At 45.0% G+C, this 22,990-nt stretch overlaps 1 protein-coding gene and 1 long non-coding RNA gene across 8 annotated transcripts in view; one reads left to right on the top strand and one right to left on the bottom strand.

Annotated features, from left to right (window-relative positions):
* USP48 (ubiquitin specific peptidase 48) overlaps positions 1-1,567 on the bottom strand; it is a 73,587-nt gene extending 72,020 nt beyond the window's left edge. For 6 of the 7 annotated variants that reach the window (XM_045164642.1, XM_045164644.1, XM_045164643.1 and 3 more), the window contains exon 1: positions 1,194-1,566. In XM_045164642.1, the coding sequence (XP_045020577.1) occupies positions 1,194-1,327 (134 nt within the window). In that variant the 5' untranslated portion in view covers positions 1,328-1,566. Of the gene's footprint in view, positions 1-1,193 lie in introns of all 7 variants that reach the window. The other variant, XM_045164646.1, reaches the window with a different exon arrangement.
* Positions 785-18,524, top strand: LOC123332241. Its single transcript, XR_006549055.1, has 2 exons — positions 785-919; positions 18,334-18,524. It is a non-coding gene; the product is annotated as an uncharacterized LOC123332241 (long non-coding RNA).
* Positions 18,525-22,990: the final 4,466 nt, after the last annotated feature.

Here is a 22,990-nt window from a genome sequence, read left to right as displayed (position 1 = left end):
TGTTGCAGCTTAAAACTCACCTCTGTGACATTTCCCTTATAGTGAGCTCAGCCAATTTCTACTCCTTTCTTTCTATTAAAATCAAAACTATTATAGTGAAACAATTTCTATTTTTTGGTTACTCTGGAAAGTAGGTGGAGAAACTGACTGAAGCTTATCCATTATACAGGCTATGTTCATTCCAGTACTGCCTGTTGCCCTCCTCGTGAGACAGACGATCAGAACTTGGAATTATTCGTTTGTCTTATGGAAGCTCCCTAACTCGTTTCACTTCCCACACGAGACTTGAAAGCTTCAGATCTGAGACCTTGACTTCCATTCCTCCGGGGTCCAGCCTGGAAATGTAACAACTCCAGAAAGTCTTTACTGAGTACTCGCTAAAAGGCTACGGAGCATGCCCGTCTTGGCTAAGTCAATTCGACAACACTCCGGAACACAAACTATAGTTCCCGCGTTAAAACGTGCAAAAAACAGCTAAGGATTCGATCTAAAAGGAAAGGCAAAGAAGGTTCGAAGGCTAGGCAGAAGTGAAGGAGAATACCAACACAGCTCATACTGTGTACTTGGCAAAACGGTACTGGGTCAGAGTCGACCCCTCCCCCGGACGAGGGGGGGTGGGTAAGAAAAAAAAAAAAAAAAGCTAAAAAAATTACTAAATTAGTGAAAGAGGGGATGTCAACTGGAGATGAAGGGTACCGATGACGCAGGCTAACTATATACGTTTTCCTAAAGCCGCCCTACCCCAAAAATATGATCCAGCCTTCAGCGTCGACACTAACACAAGACAATGATGAAATACACTAACAAGTTCCCAGTTTTCTAAAACCAAACGCCGAGCCGCGGCCAGGATGGAACGACCACCAACGTTTGCGAAGCTCTCCAGTTCCTGCTTTCAACCATCCCCACCGCCATCTTCGAGGTAAGAACTCGGAACCTTTTCTGAAGGGCTTCCAGCATCATCACCTCCGTGCACAGCTCTGCAAGGCTGTGCCTTTCCCGGGTCTCCCAGAAGGCGGAGAGGAGGAAGCCCTCCACGGGGTTCTCTCCAAGCCTGAGAGAGGCACGCAATGGGCCGCCGTCTTCCTTCCCCACCCCAACCGGAGCCCCCACCCCCGCCCCCACCGCTGCCCCACGGTCTGGTTTTCCAAGGTCCGGCGCGAGGAGGGGCGCGAGTCCCTTTGCGCGGGCCTCACCTGCACACGCCGCGGATGCAGGGCTCCAGCCAGATGCGGTAGGCGGTCTCGATGTGCTCCTGCGACACCTCCTCGGGCCGCACCGTCTCCGCCCAGCGCCAGGCCGCCTTCTCCAGCTGCAGCCGCGGTGCCATGGCCTTGGCCCAGGGACTGCCTCCTGAGCCCGGCCACCGCTGCCGCCGCCGCCTCCACCGCCGCCCAAATGGATCCCGCCACCTGCCAGCAATGAGGACCAGGCGGTGCCTCAGCCAGCTGGCCAGTCAATCACCTGTGCGCGCCTCAGTCGCCGTGCCTGCCCGCCCGCGCCCGACCCGCACGACCAGCCGCAAAGCGCCGCCGCCTCCGCCGACACCCGACGCCCGCAGCGTCCGCAGACGTTGAGGGTGTACTCCCCGCCGCGGCGTGCGCATGCGCGCGCTCCCAGCAGCCTTTGCGCCGCCCGCGCCTCTCGCTCGCCCCTCTGTCGCCCCTCTCTTTTTCGCCTGTCGGGCGGAGGAAGGGGAAGCCGCTATTCGAGGCTCTCTCTGGCCACGTCCTCACCGGCGCCGCGGGGGAAGCGACGTCTCAACCAGTCTCCAGGAAGCGTCCTGCACACCACTAGTCTCACAAGCCGGTGCCTGGAGGCTTGAAAGCTGTCTGTTCTTGCCCTCTGGTACTTCTTTAACCGTGAAGGAGTTAGGCGAGAGGGCACTCAAGGCACACCATAGGTCCGCTGGATTATGGGGTGGGACCTGAAACTTGGGTCACCAAAGAAAACCAGGGTCAGCTCTGGAAGATTTAAAACTTGATCCTGGACCGGTTTCTGACTCCCCTTTCCCGAGCCCTCCTGACGTCATGGTACGTTCTGGCCTTCTCAGCGAGAACTGGACTACGTGTCCCGGCGTACATTGCGTGCTGCTCTTGGGTGCGAGGCATGCTGGGATTCGTAGTCTTCGGAGGCATGGGTTTCCTGTGCCTTGCACTGTGCTGGAGTGCGCGCGGGGCCCTGGGCGACGGGGGGCGGGGTTTCTCTACCCTGGAAGGTCGTCCTCGCAGGTGGCCAACCCTCCTCACTGTTGTTATCTCCATATGCTGATTTCGCCCTTCTTTAGGAACATTCCGTTTTATTCCTTCTTAAACCTTCCCTTTATTCCATCTCTGCCTCTGGATATAAAGAGGAACCTTATCAGAGTGTTTTGCAAAGTGTACAGGATCCTGAGTAAGGATTTTGAGGACTTGACATTTGAGTAAGAGCCCTGAGGCAGGCTAAGCGCTAATTTCTGACTCAATAGCTAGCAAGGTGGGTAACCTTGAACTGGATGCTTTTTTTTTTGCCACAATTTGCTGCTGCTGGGATTTTGGTTTCCCCACCAAGGATCCACCCTGTAGAGTGAGAGTGCTGAGTCCTAACCATTGGTGGTGGTGGTGGTTGTTCAGTAGCTCAGTCCTGTCGAACTCTTCACGACCCCATGGCCTGCAGCCCGTCAGGCCTCTCTGTCCATCACCAGCTCCCGGAGTTTACTCAAACTCATGTCCATTGAGTCGATGACGCCATCCAACTATCTCGTCTTCTGTCATCCCCTTCTCCTCCTGCCTTCATTCTTTACCAGCATCAGGGTCTTTCAAGTGAGTTGGCTCTTACCATCAGGTGGCCAAAGTACTAGAGTTTAGTTTCAGCATCAGTCCTTCCAATGAACATTCAGGACTAGATTTCCTTTAGGATTGACTGGTTGAATCTCCTTGTAGTCCAAGGGACTCTCAAGAGTCTTCTCCAACACCACAGTTCAAAAGCATCAATTCTTAAGTGCTCTCCCTTCTTTATGGTCCAGCTGTAACATCTATACATGACTACTGGAAAAACCAGACCTTTGACTGTACGGACCTTTGTCAGCAAACTAATGTCTCTGCTTTTTAATATGCTGTCTAGGTTGGTCCTAGCTTTTCTCCCACGGATCAAGCGTCTTTTAATTTCATGGCTGCAGTTACCATCTGCAGTGATTTTGGAGCCCCCAAAATTAAAGTCTGTCAGTTTCCATTGTATCCCCATCTATTTGCCATGAGGTGATAGGACCGGATGCCATGATCTTCATTTTTTGAATGTTGAGTTTTAAGCCAGCTTTTTCACTCTCCTCTTTCAGTTTCATCAAGAAAGAGCTTATGCTTTCTGCCATAAGGATGGTATCATCTGCATATCTGAGGTTATGATTTTTTTTCCCAGCAATCTTGTGTCAGAAGAGTGTAATTTCCTTGGTTCTATCTTACTGAAGGAAATGGCAACCCACTCCAGTGTTCTTGCCTGGAGAATCCCAGGGACGGGGGAGCCTGTTGGGCTGCCGTCTATGGGGTCGCACAGAGTCAGACACGACTGAAGTGACTTAGCATAGCATAGCATAGCATCATACTGAAACAAAGATTTGAAACAGCTGACCAGTGTTACAGCACAGTTACAGCTCAGTTTTATTTGGCAAACAAAGGATAGTACCCTGTGGAGGTGTGAGGGTGGGCAGACCCCAAAAGAGAGGCCTCAACTCATCTTGGCTCCCTCTTTTTACACGATTTTATCTTCCCCACCTCCCCAACCCCACCCCCCAGCTTCCCCTATGCAAATTAGGTCTAGCCGGGAGGGGGCGTGTTTGTTTCACCTGAGGCTCTCATCCAGTCCGTGGCTATTTCCTTTGTTCCCTTTCTGTGGGCTTCCCCATTCTTTGTCTTTTAGCACTTGCCCCTGTGCTGCATCCAGCCCAGCATGTCACATGATGTACTCTGCATGATGTACTTCACACTTAACGGCAGAAAGTGAGGAAGAACTAAAGAGCCTCTTGATGAAAGTGAAAGAGAAGAGTGAAAAAGTTGACTTAAAACTCAACATTCAGAAAATTAAGATCATGGCATCCGGTCCCATCACTTCCTGGAAAATAGATAGGGAAACGGTGGAAACAGTGACAGACTTTATTTTTTTGAGCTCCAAAATCACTGCAGATGGTGACTGCAGCCATGAAACTAAAAGACACTTGGTCCTTAGAAGAAAACCTATGACCAACCTAGACAGCATATTAAAAAGCAGAGACATTAGTTTGCTGACAAAGATCTGTACAGTCAAAGGTCTCGTTTTTCCAGTAGTCATGTATAGATGTTACAGCTGGACCATAAAGAAGGGAAAGCACCAAAGAATTGATGCTTTTGAACTGTGGTGTTGGAGAAGACTCTCCCTGGGACAGCAAGGAGATCCAACCAGCCAATCCTAAAGGAAATCAGTCCTGAATATTCATTGGAAAGACTGATGCTGAAGCTGAAATTCCAATACTTTGGCCACCTGATACGAAGAACTAACTCATTGGAAAAGACCCTGATGCTGGGAATGATTGAAGGCAGGGGGAGAAGGGGACGACAGAGGATGAGATGGTTGGATGGCATCACCGACTCTTTGGACATAAGTTTGAGTAAGCTCCAGGAGTTGGTGATGGACAAGGAAGCCTGGCATGCTGCACTCCATGGGGTCGCAGAGAGTCAGATACGACTGAGAGGCTGAACTGAACTGAACTGAACTCTGCATATAAGTTAAATAAGCAGGGTGATGATATACAGCCTTGATGTACTCCTTTCTCAATTTGTACCAGTCCGTTGTTCCATGTCTGGTTCTAACTATTGCTTCTTAACCTGCATACAGATTTTTCAGGAGGCAAGTACTGTGCTCTGGTATTCCTATCTCTTTAAGAAATTTCCCAGTTTGTTGTGATCCACACAATCAAAGGCTTTAGTGTAGTCACTGAAGCAGAAGTAGATGTTTTTCCAAATTCTCTTGCTTTTTCTATGATCCAACAGATGTCGGCAATTTGATCGATGGTTCCTCTGCCTTTTCTAAATCCAACTTGAACCTCTGGAAGTTCTCAGTTTATGTACTCTTGAAGCCTATCTTGGAGAATTTTGAGCATTACTTTATTGCATGTGAAATGTAGTTTGAACATTCTTTGGCATTGCCTTTCTTTGGGATTGGAATGAAAACAGACTTTTTTCAGTCCTGTGGCTACTGCTGAGTTTCCCAAATTTACTGGCATATTGAGTGCAGCACTTTCACAGCATCATCTTTTAGGATTTGAAATAACTCAACTGGAATTCCATCACCTCCACTAGCTTTGTTCTTAGCGATGCTTCCTAAGGCCCACTTGACTTCACATTCCAGGATGTCTGGCTCTAGGTGAGTTATATGCTATCACACTCTAGGTGTGATAATTACACCATCATAGTTACCTGGGTTATGATCTTTTTATATAGTTCTGTGTATTCTTGCCACTTCTTAATATCTTCAGCTTCTGTTAGGTCCATACCATTCCTGTCATTTATCCTGCCATTTTTGCATGAAATGTTCCCTTGGTATCTCTAATTTTCTTGAAGAGGTCTCTAGTCTTTCCCATTCTATTGTTTTCCTCTATTTCTTTGCATTGATTACCTAGGAAGACTTCCTTATGTCTCCTTGCTATTCTTTGGAACTTTGCACTCAGATGGGTATATCTTTCCTTTTCTACTATGCTTTTCACTTGTCTTCTTTTCATAGCTATTTGTAAGGCCTCCTCAGACAACCATTTTGCCTTTTTGCATTTCTTTTTCTTGGGGATGGTTTTGATCACCGCATCCTGTACAGTGTCACAAACCTCTGTCCATAGTTCTTCAGGCACTCTGTCTATCTGATCTAATCCCTTCAATCTGCTTGTCACTTCCACTTTATAATTGTAAGGGATTTCATTTACGTCATACCTGAATGGCCTAGTGGTTTTCCCTACTTTCTTCAATTCAAGTCTGAATTTTGCAATAAGGAGTTCATGATCTGGGCCAAAGTCAGCTCGCAGTCTTATTTTTGCTGACTGTATAGAGCTTCTCCATCTTCGGCTGCAAAGAATATGATCACTCTGATTTTGGTATTGACCATCTGGTGATGTCCATGTGTAGAGTCTCTTGTGTTGTTGGAAGAGGGTGTTTGCTATGATCAGTGCGTTCTCTTTGCAAAACTCTGTTAGCCTTTGCCCTGCTTCATTTTATACTCCAAGACCAAACTTGCATGTTGCTCCAGGTATCTCTTGATTTCCTACTTTTGCATTCCAGTCCCCTATGATGAAAAGGACATCCTTTGTTTTTGGTGTTAGTTCTAGAAGGTCTTGTAGGTCTTCTTTGAACTGTTCAACTTCAGCTTCTTCAGCATTATTGGTTGGGGCAAAGACTTAGATTACTGTGATATTGAATGATTTGCCTTGGAAATGAACAGAGATCATTCTGTTGTTTTTGAAATTGCACCCAAGTATTGCATTTTGGACTCTTTTGTTGACTGTGAGGGCTACTCCATTTCTTCTAAGGGATTGTTGTCCACGGTAGTAGATATAATGGTCATCTGAATTAAATTCGCCCATTCTGGTCTATTTTAGTTCACTGATTCCTAAAATGTCGACGTTCACTCTTGTCATCTCCTCTTTGACCACTTCCAATTTACCTTGATTCATGGACCTAACGTTCCATTTTCTTATGCAATGTTTTTTTTTTGTTTTTTTTTTTGTTTTTTTTACAGCATGGGAATTTACTTTCACCACCAGACACATCCACAGCTGGGCATTGTTTTCACTTTGGCTCAGTCTCTTCATTCCTCTGGAGCTATTTCTCTGCTCTTCTCCTGTAGCATATTGGGCACCTACTGACTTGGGGAGTTCATCTTTCAGTGTCATATCTTTTTGCCTTTTCATACTGTTCATGAGGTTCTCAAGGTAAGAATGGCCCATTGGACTGCCAAGGAATTCTCCAAACTGGATCCTTAATGTGTGCAATTCTTTATAGACAAATGTTCACTGAAGGAATGATGAAAATAAGACATGGTCCTTGCACTTGGGCATGGGTGAGGGAAGAACAGTAGAAACTCAAAGTAAGGGCCCCTTCCTTGGAAGGTTTGGAGTCCTCAGGCAGCATCTTCCCAGGAGGGATAACTCTAAAACCTGCTCTTCATAGATGAATAGAACTTAGCTAGGTTAGAAGAAATGTACCATTCTAGACCAAGGGAACTACGAGGAAGACAAAGACAGAAGAGAGAAAGGTCTTAGTGTGAGGCCACAACGCTGAGCAGGGGAGGTGAGCCTTTGAGAGACTAACCAAGCCTTTGCCTTTATCTGAGGGACTCATTGAAATATTTAAAGCTGGTGCATGATATAAGGGGGATTTGCATTTTTTGTAACTTCCTCAGTCTAAGTCAAGGACAGAGGCTGAGAAACTACTTGTAAAACTAAGGAAGTAAAGAAGCCAGGGATAATGAATGAATGGGGCAGGGTAATGTGTATGGAATGAGGAGACAAACTTGAAAGATATTTAGGACATGGAATCCCTAAACAGATGGGTTGGTCTAGACAAAGCCTGTTTGCTTTCTGTTACTTGACCTTCGGGTCTAGGTCATAGCCCTTTCCTAGGTGCTTACAGCTCCCTGTGTGATTGCTGCTCAGCACATGATGAAACTGTGAAGACCGTTCACCATGCTGGCACTGCTGTATGCCAGTTTTCTAATGGGTAGTTCAACGAATAGAGTTTCTACCAAGTGAGATTGAAAAGTACAGAAAAGGAAAGTTTAGAAGGGAGATGATTTCCGTTTTTAATACATTGCATTTTAAGTGCATCAGGGACGTCCATGTAGAGATGGCAGACATGAGTCTGAATCTTACAGGACGTATTGTTCCTGGGGTTTTTCAGTCTCCACTGGATGAGTCTCATCAGCATTCAAATGTGCTGTAATTTCTCCCAGGTTTAACAAACCCTTCTCTTGATTTCACATCCTCTGCTAGTTACCATCCCAGTTCTTTGTTCTTTATAGCAAAACTTCTGGAAATAGTGGTCTAGAGTCTTCTCCAGTTCCATAATATCCCATCTTCCTTAAATCTATTCTAAATCAGGCTCTTCCCCTCCAAACCAATCACATTAAGGTCATCAAAGTCCTCCACATTGTGAAATTCAGTGGTTGGCTCACACTCTGTTTTACTTGACCTGTCTGCAGCATTTGACCTAGTTTTTCACTCTGTTCTCTTGGAATTTTTTTTTTTTTTGGCTGCACTGGGTCTTCGTTACTGTGCGGGCTGTCTAGTGGCTGCGAGCAGAGGCTACTCTGCAGTGTGTGGGCTTACTGCAATGGCTTCTCTTGTTGCAGAGCACGAGCGCTAGGCACTCAGGCTTCGGGGCTGGCACACGGGCTCGGGAGTTGAGGCACCTGGGCTCTAGAGCACTGGCTTAGTAGGGGTGGTGCACGGGCCTGGTTGCCCTGCCGCCTGTGGTGTCTTCCTGGACTAGGGATCAGACCCACGTGCCCTGCATTGGCAGGTGGATTCTCAAGCACTGGACCACCAGGGAAGCCCCGACACTTTCTTAACTTGCAGTGTTCCTGAACACAGGTTCATGTGCCTGATGCACAGTGAGTACAAACAACCGGAAACGTTGGCGTTTGGAGCAGAGAACACTTTATTGCTGGGCCAACTGAGGAGACCTGTGGCTCTTGTTCAAAAAACCTGAACTCCCTCATGGTTTGGCGGGGATGTTTTATAGGTAAAATTTGGGGTGAGAGTTGCAGAGTGTGTGACTTTCTTTTGATTATTTGGTGGTGAGATAAGAGGCTGCCAGGAATCTCCTGCTCAGCTTGAAGTTTTCATCCCCCACCTGGGTAGGGGCCTTAGTTCCAGCAGAAGAACTCAGATATTTTTATGTATATTCCTTGAGGAGGAACCAGGACCCTGCCCAAGACTGCACTATGGTTTCCTGACTGTAGCTCCCCTGTTTCTGCACTCCCTGCCCTCTGCGATTAGTAACTGTTTGAACCAGCCATGAAATTAAAAGATGCATGCTCCTTGGAAGAAAAGTTATGACCAACCTAGACAGCATATTAAAAAGCAGAGACATTACTTTGCCAACACAGGTCTGTCTAGTCAAGGCTATGGTTTTTCCAGTAGTCATGTAGGGATGTGAGAGTTGATCTATAAAGAAAGCTGAGTGCCAAAAAATTGATGCTTTTGAACTGTGGTGTTGGAGAAGACTCTTGAGAGTCCCTTGGACTGCAAGGAGATCCAACCAGTCCATCCTAAAGATCAGTCCTGAATATTCATTGGAAGGACTGATGCTGAAGCTGAAACTCCAATACTTTGGCCACCTGATGGGAAGAGCTGACTCATTGGAAAAGACCCTAATGCTGGGAAAGATTGAGGTCAGGAGGAGAAGGGGACGACAGAGTATGAGATGGTTGGATGGCATCACCGACTCAATGGACCTGAGTTTGAGTAAACTCTGGGAGTTGGTGATGGACAGGAAGGCCTGGTGTGCTGCAGTCCATGAGGTCACGAAGAGTCGGACACGACTGAGTGACTGAACTGAAATGAACTGAACTGGACCTGCCCTTTGGAACACAGGGAAAAGTCATGGAGGCTGAATGAAGCCTGTTTTCTACCAACAGGAAATGAGAGACAGAGAAGGGATTTATACCAGAGAGCCCCACAGGGTCCTCCTTGGTTTCAGTAGGACACCACACTCTCCTGGATTTTCCGTCACACACTGGCCGTTCTTTTTCAGGGCCCTTTGCTGATTCTTTCTTGTCTCTCTAACCTGTAATCCTGAGTGGCCTAGGGTTGTGCTTGGACCTCTTCTCGAACTACAGTTACTCCCTGGGTGATCTGATCTCATGGCTTTAAATACCAGCTGTTGTTGTTCAGTTGCTCAGTCGTGTCCCGACTCTCTGCGACCCCATGGACTGCAGCACGCCAGGCCTCCCTGTGCATCACCAACTCCCAGAGTTTACTCAAACTCATGTCCATCGAATCTGTGATGCCATCCAACCATCTCTGTCATCCCCTTCTGCCCTCAGTCTTTCCCAGCATCAGGGTCTTTTCCAGCAAGTTGGCTCTTCACATCAGGTGGCCAAAGTATTGGAGCTTCAGCATCAGTCCTTCCAATGAATATACAGAGTTGATTTCCTTTAGGATTGACTGGTTTGATCTTACTGTCCAAGGGACTCTCAAAAGTCCTCTCCAGCACAATTCAAAGGCATCAATTCTTCGGTGCTCAGCCTTCTTTATGGTCCAACTCTCACATCCATACATGACTACTGGGAAAAAACATAGCTTTACTATATAGACCTTTGTCAGCAAAGTGATCTCTCAGCTTATCACTTCTTTAATTTACTGCCCCAAGCCCAAACTGTTTATTTATTACTTTTTATTGTGAGCTGTCCTGGGCTTCCTTGCTGTGCTTGGGCTTTCTCTAGTTGCTTTGAGTGTGCCTCTTGTGGTGGCTTCTCTTCTTTCAGAGCACTGGCTCTAGGGCACGTGGGCGCAGGCATCGTGGTGCTCGGACTTAGTTGCCCTGTGGCACGTTAAGTCTTCCCAGACCAGGAAGCAAACCTGTGTTCCCTGCATTGCAAGGCACACTGTTTACCACTGGGCCACCAGGGAAGCCCCCACACTCTGTTTAGATTCTTCACTAATTGGACATCCAAACCCTTAGTTTCTTCATCCTGTCAGTTTCTTACAAATGTATTATTTCTTTGTCTAAAAACTAAAAGCTGCCTGCTTTGGCCATTTCTTCGGTCCCATTTCTACAGTACTCCCACGCACGTAAATTAAAATTGATTTCTTTTTCTCTTTTTAAACTGTCTTGTGTCAATTTTATTAGTAGTCCAGCCACAAGAACTCAAGATGGGGTGGGGGGGGGGGGAATTTTCCCCTCCCCAACACCTCTTTATGGTCTGATCTTGGCTTAGCATGGAAACCAGATGAACATTCCTCTGTTCAAAAACCTCCCAAAACTCACCACTTCATTCAGTGTCAGTGACAAAGGGCCTCCCGCCCCATATTGCCCAGAGCTCCTTTCCCACCACTGTCCCTTCCTGCAGCTTTGTTCCAACAGCACTCTCTCCCAGTTCCAGAACTGGGACTCCCAGTTCCAGAGCAAGCAGACTCCTGCTCCTTTCACCTGGAGCTTTCTTCCCCTGCACAGCCACAGGGCTTCTCTTTCACGTGATGTTTTGGGAACGGGGAGGACCCTAGGAAGAAGGTCCGGAAGAACAATTGTTAGATATAAGGAGAATCAGAGGAATTGAACACCTCAAGCTTAGGGAGGAAAGTTTCAAGGAGATGGGAATGGTCAGCTATGTTAAATTCCTCTTAATTTTCCTTGTGATTTCTTGGCTCCTTTCACAAAATTATTAAAATAATTATCTACCCCAACACTGTCAATTATAAATATGGGTCACATATGCAGTTTTAAATTTCCTAGTAGCCACATCTAAAAAAGTAAAAAGAAACAACTGAAATTAATTTTAATAATATATTTAACCCAATACAGCCAAAATGTTTACATTTCTACATGAAGTCAATCTTTTAAAAACTTTAATGTGATATTCTTTCCACGCTACATTTTGGAGATTTGGTATGTATTTTACACTTCTCATCTCATCTGAAACTTGCCACATTTATGTTCTCAAAAGCCACATGTGGTGAGTGGCTACCGTAGCAGACAGCACAGACCTATATTCTCTTGACTTCGTCTCCTGTTGTACAGCAGAAAGGGTAGGGGGTTCCCAGAGAAAGAGAACCAGCGTGGCTTCCTTGATATAAGTGAAGCCATTTTAGGCTAAGCCATTTTGTGATCTAAACCTGACCACAATGCTTGCCCTTGAATGGATCTCAGTAGTCAGTCAGTCAGTTCAGTTGCTCAGTCGTGTCTGACTCTTTGCAACCCCATGGACTGCAGCACGCCAGGCCTCCCTATCCATCACCAACTCCCGGACTTTACTCAAACTCATGTCCATGGAGTTGGTGATGCCATCCAATCATCTCATCCTCTGTCATCCCCTTCTCCTCCTGCCTTCAATCTTTCCCAGCATCAGGGTCTTTTCAAATGAGTCAGCACTTTGCATCAGAAGAGCTGATGACTTTGTCATCTTCCAAAGTATTGGAGTTTCAGCATCAGCCATTCCAATGAATATTCAGGACTGATTTCCTTTAGGATGGACTGGTTGGATCTCCTTGCAGTCCAAGGGACTCTCAGGAGTCTTCTCTAACACCACAGTTCAAAAGCATCAATTCTTTGGTGCTAAGCTTTCTTTATAGTCCAACTCTCACATCCATACATGACTACTGGAAAAACCATAGCCTTGACTAGACAGAGCTTTGTTGACAAAGTTATGTCTGTGCTTTTTAATATGTTGTCTAGGTTGGTCATAACTTTTCTTCCAAGGAGTAAGCATCTTTTTATTTCATGGCTGCAGTCAGCGTCTGCAGTGATTTTGGAGCCCAAGAAAATAAAGTCTGCCACTGTTTCCACTGTTTCCCTGTCTATTTGCCATGAAGTGATGGGACCAGATACTGTGATCTTAGCTTTCTGAATGTTGAGTTTTAAGCCAACTTTTTCACTCTCCTCTTTCACTTTCATCAAGAACTCTTTAGTTCTTCCTCACTTTCTGCCATCTGCATATCTGAGGTTATTGATATTTCTCCCAGCAATCATGATTCCAGTTTGTAATTCATCCAGCCCACTAAATAATAATCATAAGGAAACTGAGGGAATGCAGGAGCGCAGGAAAAGCAGTCAAGAAAAATCAATAGTTTAGCAATGAAGCAGAATCCTAGTTCTTCCTCAAGGGATATATATAATCGGGTTTTGCTAGAACTAAGGCCCCCACCCAGGTGGAGGAGGACAGTAGCTACATGCTGAGATCCCAGAACCTAAGGAGTGATAATGCTGACCTTTGCTGACCTTTGTGACTTGAATCAACTGAAGTTGGATTCTGTCAGCCTGTGCCCCAGTTCTATGCTGAATTCTCCTCTGCTCAAGCCCCCTCATGAACATGCATGTACCCTTAGCTGAGAAGAGAAGAAAGCTAAAGGCAAAGGAGAAAAGGAAAGATATGCTCATTTGAATGCAGAGTTCCAAAGAATAGCAAAGAGAGATAAGAAAGCCTTCCTCAGTGATCAATGCAAAGAAATAGAGGAAAACAATAGAATGGGAAAGACAGATCTCTTCAAGAAATGAGAGATACCAAGGGAACATTTCATGCAAAGATGGGCTCAATACAGGACAGAAATGGTATGGACCTAACAGAAGCAGAAGATATTAAGAAGAAGTGGCAAGAATACACAGAACTATACAAAAAAGATCTTCATGACCCAGATAACCACAGTGGTGTGATTATCACACCTAGAGTGTGATATCATATAACTCAGCTAGAGCCAGACACCCTGGAATGGGAAGTCAAGTGGGCATTAAGAAGCATCACTACGAACAAAGCTAGTGGAGATGATGGAATTCCAGTTGAGTTATTTCAAATCCTGAAAGATGATGCTGTGAAAGTGCTGCACTCAATATGCCAGCAAATTTGGAAAACTCAGCAGTGGCCACAGGACTAGAAAAAGTCAGTTTTCATTCCAATCTCAAAGAAAGGCAATGCCAAAAAATGTTCAAACTACCACACAATTGCACTCATTTCACATGCTAGCAAAGTAATGCTCAAAATTCTCCAAGCCAGGCTTCAACAGTACGTGAACTGTGAACTTCCAGATGTTCAATCTGGAGTTAGAAAAGGCAGAGGAACCAGAGATCAAATTGGCAACATCCACTGGATCGTTGAAAAAGCAAGAGGGTTCCAGGAAAACATCTGGTTTACTGATTATGCCAAAGTCTTTGACTATGTGGATCACAACAAACTGTGGAAAATTCTGAAAGAGATGGGAATACCAGACCACCTGACCTGCTTCCTGAGAAATCTGTATTCAGGTCAAGAAGAAATAGAAGTGGACATGGAATAACAGACTGGTTCTAAACCGGGAAAGGAGTATGTCAAGGCTATATACTGTCACCCTGCTTATTTAACTTATATGCAGAATACATCATGCAAAATGCTGGGCTGGATGAAGCACAAACTGGAATCAAGATTGCCAGGAGAAATATCAATAACCTCAGATATGCAGATGACACCGCCCTTATGGCAGAAGGCAAAGAAGAACTAAAGAGCCTCTTGATGAAACTGAAAGAAGAGAGTGGAAAAGTTGGCTTAAAACTCAACATTCAGGAAATCGAAGATCATGACATCCAGTCCCATCACTTCATGGCAAATAGACGGGGAAACAGTGGAAACAGTGACAGACTTTATTTTGGGGGGATCCAAAATCACTGCAGATGGTGGCTGTGGCCATAAAATTTAAAGGTGCTTGCTCCTTGGAAGAAAAGCTGTGACCAACCTAGACAGCATATTAAAAAGCAGAGACATTACTTTGCCAACATAGTCAGAGTTATGGTTTTTCCAGTAGTCATGTGTGGATGTGAGAGTTGGACTAGAAAGAGACCTGAATGCCGAAGAATTGATGCTTTTGAACTGTGGTGTTGGAGAAGACTCTTGAGAGTCCTTTGGACTGTGAGGAGATCCAACCAGTCCATCTTAAAGGAAATCATTCCTGAATATTCTTTGGAAAGACTGATGCTGAAGCTGAAACTCCAACACTTTGGCCACCAGATGTGAAGAACTAACACATTGGAAAAGACTCTGATTCTGGGCAAGATTGAAGGCAGGAGGAGAAGGGGACGACAGAGGATGAGAGGATTGGATAGCATCACCAATTCTATGGATGTGAGTTTGAGTAAACCCCGGGAGTTGGTGATGGACAGGAAAGCTTGGCGTGCTGCAGCGCATGGGGTCACAAAGAGTTGGACACGACTAAGTCACTGAACTGAATTTCACTTAAAAATTCCCCAATTTTGCTGTTTGGGGAGACACTGCTTTGGGAAAGACCCCCAGTGTTCTCCTTACTTGTTGCAAGTAATAAATCCTTCCTTCTCCCTCTCTTTGCCTTGGTTGTTTCTTTTGACTGCACACATCAAAAGGGGAACCCAGTTTTCTGGTAACACTATTCCCTCTTCAACCAACTGCAATCTGGTTGCATAAGGCATATGACCTTATCACTCCTCTACAGCTGCCTGTTACCAACTCAAGACAGTGCCTGGCATACAGTAGGTATTTAGGAAATGCTTGAAAAAATGAATGAATGTATATCAGTCTGACTAAGGATTGATGTTCTAATTCCAGAGTTGTGGTTAGAAGTAGATTCTTTTTACTACATGAAGGAGGCTTGAAACCTGTACAGACTCACAAATTATATATAAAGCACAAGAAAAATTTTAATGTCATTGGTCATTCTTCCAAGACTCAGTGGGGAAGAAAGGCAAAAATCCCAAGCCAAAAATGGAATTGAAGAAAATTCCCTGGTGGTCCCACAGTTACGACTTGATGCTTTCACTGCTGGTGGGAAGGTTCAATTCCTGGTTGGGAAGCTAAGATCCTGCAAATTGTGGCATCAGTTCAGTTCAGTTGCTCAGTCGCGTCCAACTCTTTGTGACCCCATGGACTGCAGCACACCAGGTCTCCCTGTCCATCACCAACTCCCGGAGTTTACTCAAATTCATGTCCATTGTGTCGATGATGCCATCCAGCCATCTCATCCTCTGTCGTCCCCTTCTCCTCCTGCTCTCACTCTTTCCCAGCATCAGGGTCTTTTCCAGGGAGTCTGCTCTTTGCATCAGTTGGCCAAAGTTTTGGAGCTTCAGCATCCGTCCTCCCCATGAATATTCAGGGTTGATTTCCTTTAGGATTGACTTGTTTGTTCTCCTTTCTGTCCAAGGGACTCTCAAGTGTCTTCTCCAGCACCATAATTGGAAAGCATCAATTCCTCGGCGCTCAGGCTTATTTATGGTCCAACTCTCATATCTGTACGTGACTATTGGAAAAGCCATAGCTTTGACTATAAGAAACTTTGTCTATAAAGTGATAAACCTTGTCAATAAAGTCTCTGCTTTTTTTTTTTTTTTTTTTTGCTGCAATAGTCAACCCAATTTATTGAGGGAAAAGGGAGGGGAGGGATGGATCATGACTGGCTTGAAATTTTGTGTTAAGAAGCCCCATATTATTTTTCTTTTTTTAACAGACCATTTCAAACATTCACAGAAATGGAGAGAATAGTATAATGAACCCTCATATACATTAGCTGCTGTTGCTGCTGCTAAGTCACTTCAGTCATGTCCGACTCTGTGCAACCCCATAGATGGCGGCCCACCAGGCTCCCCCGTCCCTGGGATTCTCCAGGCAAGAACACTGGAGTGGGTTGCCATGTCCTTCTCCAATGCATGAAAGGGAAAAGTGAAAGTGAAGTCGCTCTGTCGTGTCCGACTCTTCGCGACCCCATGGTCTGCAGCCTACCAGGCTCCTCCGTCCATGGGATTTTCCAGGCAAGAGTACTGGAGTGGGGTGCCATTGCCTTCTCCAAGTCTCTGCTTTTTAATACAGTCAAGATACTCCCTTTTATAATTTTATGGTGGACAACTAATCATCCTGTTAATTCTAAACATTTTATGATTTTTATCTGTTCAAGTTATTATGAACAAATTATGTTTTCTCTCTATGAGGTGTATATAGTCATGTTTAAGAGAATTTAACATTCTTGAATCCTTGAATATACTAGTCAATGTGTACATGCCTGGGATAGTTTCTGAAATGTCTATTGTTTTCCTTGTCCAGTTAGTGCAAATTGGACTTAGTGATCTGGTGATATGTAGATATTAGTATTACAAAAAAAAAAAGATACTACTAGTATTTATGATAGACATAATTTTCTTGGATATATCAAGATCTTTTCTGGGATTTCCGGTGTGTCAGATAAGAATTCATTACACTTTCTGTACATTTTATTTTTACATTATATTTTACTTTTGTCTTCATTTCTCTTGTCAGTCTTCACTTTTCATCTGGCTAGTCTAATGACTTGTAAGAGCTTCAGTTCATCCAATGATGCCTTCTTTCTCTAGTTCAGTAAAAATGACTGTGATCTCATTACTTCATCTCATTATTTCATGTGATCTCATTCATTTCATTATTGACTTTCGTATTGTGGGGTATTAACAACCTTTGCCAATATACGGATAGTGGAAAGGGAAGAACTATTTCCCCACATGACTCAGTGTTGACAAACCTTCCTTAAGATGGTTATCATGGAGAACTTCCCTGGTGATCTAGTAGTTAAGACTCCTTGTTTCCAATGCAGGGGGCACAGATTTGATCCCTGGTCAGGGAAGTTCCACATGCCTCAAAGGGTGTGGCAAAAAAGAAAGGAAAAAAAAAAAGATTGTTATCATAGAAAGAGTATGGATGTGGAAGTCAGAAAGCCCTGGAGTTCAAACTCGGGCTCTGCCCATTTTGGCTGTGAAATGAGTATTAACACCATGTTCAGCCTGTATGGGCAGTGGGTCCACTGCAACCAGAAGGGGGCTCTGTCGGGTAAAACTACAAAAGCGGGCTCTCCCGAGCCGTCTCAACGTTGGGCACACTTCTGCCTGGAACTCTGCTGACCCTCTCCTCATCCAGCGAGATCCATCCACGCTTCATCTTTCAGCTCAGACGAGTCCTCCTCTGGGAGGCCAGACTGCTTCCCCACTGCCTGGTTATATTTAACACCCCTGTGCCTCAACTTCTCCATCTGTAAAATGGGGATGATAATACTACCTACTTCATGGCAGTATTTTGAAGAGAAAATGTTCCAATACATGACAACAATCCATGCAAACAGAAAGCATTCAATAGATTCTTGATTGGTTTATCATTAATTTTATATATATATATATATATATATATTTTTTTTTTTTTTTCCTGCACAGGGCAACAGGTGTAATCTTAGTTCCCCCACTAGAGATTGAACCCATGCCTCCTGCATTGGAAGTATGGAATCTTAACCCCTGGACTGCCAGGGAAGTCCCAATAATAGTGTTGTTAATAGTTACTATTATATATTCATTTTATTAATACTTGTTAATTTTACTGTTCTCTGGCTTCTCTCCAGCAGAGAAGGCTGTGGTCCTGCTTCTGTTTCCATGGCTCGGTCTCTAATAATGCTGAAGTGTAGTTTTGCATGTCTACTAGGCTCTGAGCTGCTCAAGGGCAGACATGTGTCCTTTACCTCTTTAACTCAGCAACTAGTGCAAGACCAGGTACTTTGGGACTCAAGGTCAAAGTGGAATGATATGTTAGGAGGAGAATGGGGTCTGGAGCCCCTGGAAAATGAGCATGTAACTTTGCCTCTCATTTCTGGGGCTACATTTTTCTTCCTATTTTTTTTCCCCCCAGGTGGTTCCCCAACCATGGATCAGACCCATGCCCCCTGCAGTGGAAGCTAGAGGTCTTAACCACTGGACCACCAGGAAAATTCTGGGGCTACTTTGAACAAGGCCTCTAATCTGGCTGGACGTGGCTTCCTCATCTATAAAAGATGATTATCCCTGCTTCAGGGCTTTTCTAGAGTAAAGATATTCAAAGCACCAGGCTTGGAGTTGGCATCGAGGAATAGTTACTTACTAGTAGCTTATCAAACTGTAAGTTGCATAAAAATATGATATGCATAAAAATAAAGATGAGATATGACTGTCTTGATGTAGGAATAATAGCCCATATTCAGGACTCAAAGAAAGTCTGAGGGGAGAGAGTCCTTGCAGATGATCCAGTCTGACTGACTCACTGTACATAACAAAGACAAGGCGATCGGGTGGGACAATGGCCCTTCTCTAGAGATGCCTGCTCCAGTGTTCTTAGCCTGGAAAATTCCACGGGCGGAGGAGCCTGGCGGGCTACAGTCCATCGGGCCACAGTGAGTCAGACACAGCAGAGCACACACCCATGCACGCACCCGAGAGATAGCTGAACATGTAGTGAAGAGGCCAAGCCTCAGTTTTAAGCTGCTGAACACTTGGTTTCTTGGTGTGTTGCCACCATCCCCAGACAGTAAGCTGAATGGTGTCCTGCCGCCTTCCAGGGGCAGTTCCTAGGGGGCCCAAGTGTCTTCATCCTCGTCCTGGTGTTGAGTGCCCTCTAGTGGGCATTTTCTCCAGCATCTTGGGTACCAGCTGAATTCCCCAGAAGTAACCCTGTGGCTCTCATGCCCTGTCTTGCGGCTTTACCATTATCCAAGTGCTGACTCCTCCCCAAATTACATCCACCCTCCACTTTTCCTCTCCCCTGGAACGTATAATGAGCATCTCAATTTCAGTGTGTCCAGAACGGAGCTCCTCCCCACCCCACTGCCCCTCATCCCACTTACGGCCAACTCCCTGCTTCCAGATGCTCAGGTTAAATTCCAGGGTGCCCTCCTTGACTTCTTTCTTTTCTTCACACCCCAAGTCCAGTCTTTCCACAAATCCTACTGGCTGTGCCTTCAAAATAGGTCCAGAATCTGACTACTTCTTGCTACCGCTATCCTAGTCCAGGGCACCATCATTTCTAGACTTATTATTAAAATAGTCTTCTATCTGGTCCTGCAGCATCTGCCCTTGACCAGTGGCTCTCATCGGAGAGAAGGCCAAAGGCCTTACAATGATCTCTAGGGCCCTACGTGTCTGACTTATTTCCTATCACTCCCCAATGATGTGTTCACTCCACACTGTTGCTGCTTGTGCCAGGCATGCTCCTGCCTCAGGGCCTTTGCACCTGCTATTTCCTCTACCTAGTGTATTCTTCAGAGAACTGCATGGCTGTACTCTTTTCAGATCTTTACTTAACAAACCCTGCTCTGTGAGGACTCTCCGAATTATCTTATCAAAATTTCAACATCTCTCTGACATTTCACATCACCCAGGCTTGCTTTATGTTTTTGCTTCTTAATATTTATCACTATTCAAAACATCATATATTTTACTCCTCTGTCCTTCTCTAAGGGTAGGGTTTTTGTTTATTTTGCTCCCTAAAGTATCTCCAATGCATAACAGAGAAGTCAGAGACATTTGAAAAATGAATTTACATTCTTCTTTTAATTTAAGCTTCCCAACAATCCGGTAGAATACTGCAGTCTTGTCCCCATTTTGTAGATGAGAAAACCGAGGCACAGAAAGGTGAAGTCACTTGCTTAAGGGTCACACAACTAGGAGATGGGACCCGAGGGAATACTTTACCCCCCTTACCTGCAAACGCTATTTAATACCATTATCTATACTCAGATTTCTCATCATTTAAATGAGGCTCATAAGAGTGCCCTCTTTATAGGTTCATTGTGACAATTATGTGTGATAAAGCACAGACAAGCTCACAGCCAGTGACTGGCATGTTGCAAGCACTTAAGAAGTGATTGCTAGAAATATGACAAAGTCTGCATTAGTTCATGAAAGGTAGGGATGCTTCAGGCACAGAGCCCAGTCAAGGAACCAGGAAGTACTATTATTACATTTAATACAGTTTCTGTATGGAAACGCCTATGCATCCTTTAGGGCCCAACTCAGAAATGCCCTTCTCGGGGACTTCCTTGGTGGTCCAGTGGATAACACTCCATGCTCCCAATGCAGGGCCCTGGGTTCGGTCCCTGGTCAGAGAGCTGAGATCCCACATGCTGCAAGGAAGGTCGCATGTGCTGCAACCAAGACACAGCACAGCTGAATTTAAAAAATAAATGCCCTTCTCTGGGAAGGCTTTCCTGACTTCCCATGGTACTTCATTTTCTTGGTAAGGTTGGAATTTCTTTAATTTTCTTTGTTTGATCTGAAGCCCCTAGAAGGCTATGAGCTCCTTATGGGCCAGGTTTTTTTGGCCTTGAAGTATGGCCAGTTTGAGGGCCCTCTAAACCAGTTTTGAAAATAAGTATTTATTTAGGATGAGAAAAAATTAATGTGTTGAATAACAGATGTGTGTTATAACTTTTAGGGCAGGTGGTAAACCCTCCTGTATATCCTGTGAGGTTTCATCTTGTGGGACAAGCACTGTTTTACTAATGCCATTTGCTTCATTTTTAAAGCTGAGGTCACAAACTAGAGTGACTAAACAGCAGGGCTGCGTGTGCGGCGAAACGTGACTTGGTACTCTGATGATGCTTTCTGCCTTTCTACCTGCTACAGTGGAAAACGGGAACTGCTCTGAAGCCTAAAAATAAAGTGTTCTAAGTCCAAATCCCAGAGCATTTTAGTGGGCTTAGCATTTTTGAGAAAGGTACTAACTCCCCAACTACTCAAAACCCTTCCAAGGAAAAGTTTTGCTTTTTCATAAGACTTGTTCCATTCACATCTTTTGCTAACTAGGGTGAAAGAGCTTTAGACCAAACCTCACTTTTATTAATGCCATTTCTCTGAAAGAAAGTTCTTCCTGCTGACATTTCCAGTGTCAGGAAGCACAAATACTCTATATACATAAGCTTTTATTTTTCTAAAATTTACTTTGTTGAAGTGTGGCTGATTTACATGTTGTGTTAGTTTCTGCTCTACAGCAAAGTGATTCAGATATATGTATACACACACCCATTCTTTTCCATTGAGATTTATCACAGGTATTGAATGCAGCTCCCTGCGCTCTACAGTACGGTCTCGTCTGTCCATTCTACATGTAATGGTTTGTGTCTGCTAACGCCAGACTCCCAGTCCATCCTTCTCCTCTCCCCGTCCCCGCTGGCAACCACAAGTTTGTTCTCTGTGTCTGTGAGTCTCCTGTTTCCAAGATGAATTCATTTGTGTCATATTTTGGATTCCACATGTTAAGTAATATCATACGGTATTTGTCTTTTTCTTTCTGACTTCACTTAGTATGATAATCTCTAGGTCCATCTGTGTTGCTGCAGATGGCATTATTTCATTCTTTTTTTACGGCTGAGTAATATTCCATTGTGTACATACACCACATCTTCTTTATCCATCCATCTGTTCATGGAAGTTTAGGTGGTTTCCATGTTGTGGCTGCTGTGAATAGAAGAAGCATAAATACTCTTAGTCATCTTCATCCTTCTCATTACCAATGAGGTCTTTCTCCATCTTGTTCTGAAGGATGAACGAAAGTTTGAGGAGCATCTTTCAGAGATTAAACCACAGCAAGAAGACCCTCTACGTCCTCCAGACACTAGGCACCTCCTGCCATACATGTCCCGTTCTGGGTAATGTCTGGGTGAAGCATCTCTTTGGGCTTCCCAGGTGGCGCTAGTGGCAAAGCAGCTCTTGTCCTGGGCAAGCTTACAGCTCAGCATGTCCCCAGTCTGCAGACACAGCCCACAGGCAAGTTCAGAAAAGGTGCCACTTTCTCTTCTTGAAGCCCATCCTTTTCCCAAATGGCAGGTCTGTTACAATAACATCCACAGAGCCAGTTTTCATGGAAGTTTGCAGCTATCCCATTGAACAGTATTCCTGGGCAAGCCCCAGCATTGCTGAACCCAGGTTGGCATCTGCTTGCCCTCGAGCAGTGAAGGAGAGTGCATCGCTGATTTGTTTATTTACTTTTGGCTGCTCCACATGGCCTGCAGGATTTTAGCTCCCCAACCAGGGCTTGAGCCTGTGCCTCCTGCAGTGGAAGAGCAGAGTTTTGACCACTGGGGGAAGTCTCAGTACATCATACGGTGCCAAGCAAGGAGTCCAGGTGGCCAGTACGCAAAAGGCCTGAACTCCCTCACGACTTTTAAAGGTGGGGGGTGGGGCAGGGGATGTGTTGTGGGGTGAGTAATCAGCTCGTGGACATTCTTCTGATTGGTTGGTGGTGAGGTAATCAGGAGTCAATCTCATCAGCACGAGGTTGAGCAAACTCCGGGAGATGGTGAAGGACAGGGAAGCCTGGCGTGCTGCAGTGCATGGGGTTGCAAAAGAGTTGGACATGACTGATCGACTTAACAACAACAAATCTTCAGTTCTGGGGTTGGTTTGTTTCCATGAGGCCAATTCTCGGAATTGTGGCAGCAATATGTTGTAGGTACAGCCTAGTCATCCTGTAGTTAATTTCAGTATTTATAAAACAGCTCACAGGATATGGTCACAATATTATCTACAGCCTTTCA

The sequence above is a fragment of the Bubalus bubalis genome, chromosome 2 (genome assembly GCF_019923935.1).
Source record: "Bubalus bubalis isolate 160015118507 breed Murrah chromosome 2, NDDB_SH_1, whole genome shotgun sequence".
NCBI classification, from domain to species: Eukaryota; Metazoa; Chordata; class Mammalia; order Artiodactyla; family Bovidae; genus Bubalus; species Bubalus bubalis.
This window is presented reverse-complemented; position numbering and strand designations above follow the sequence as displayed.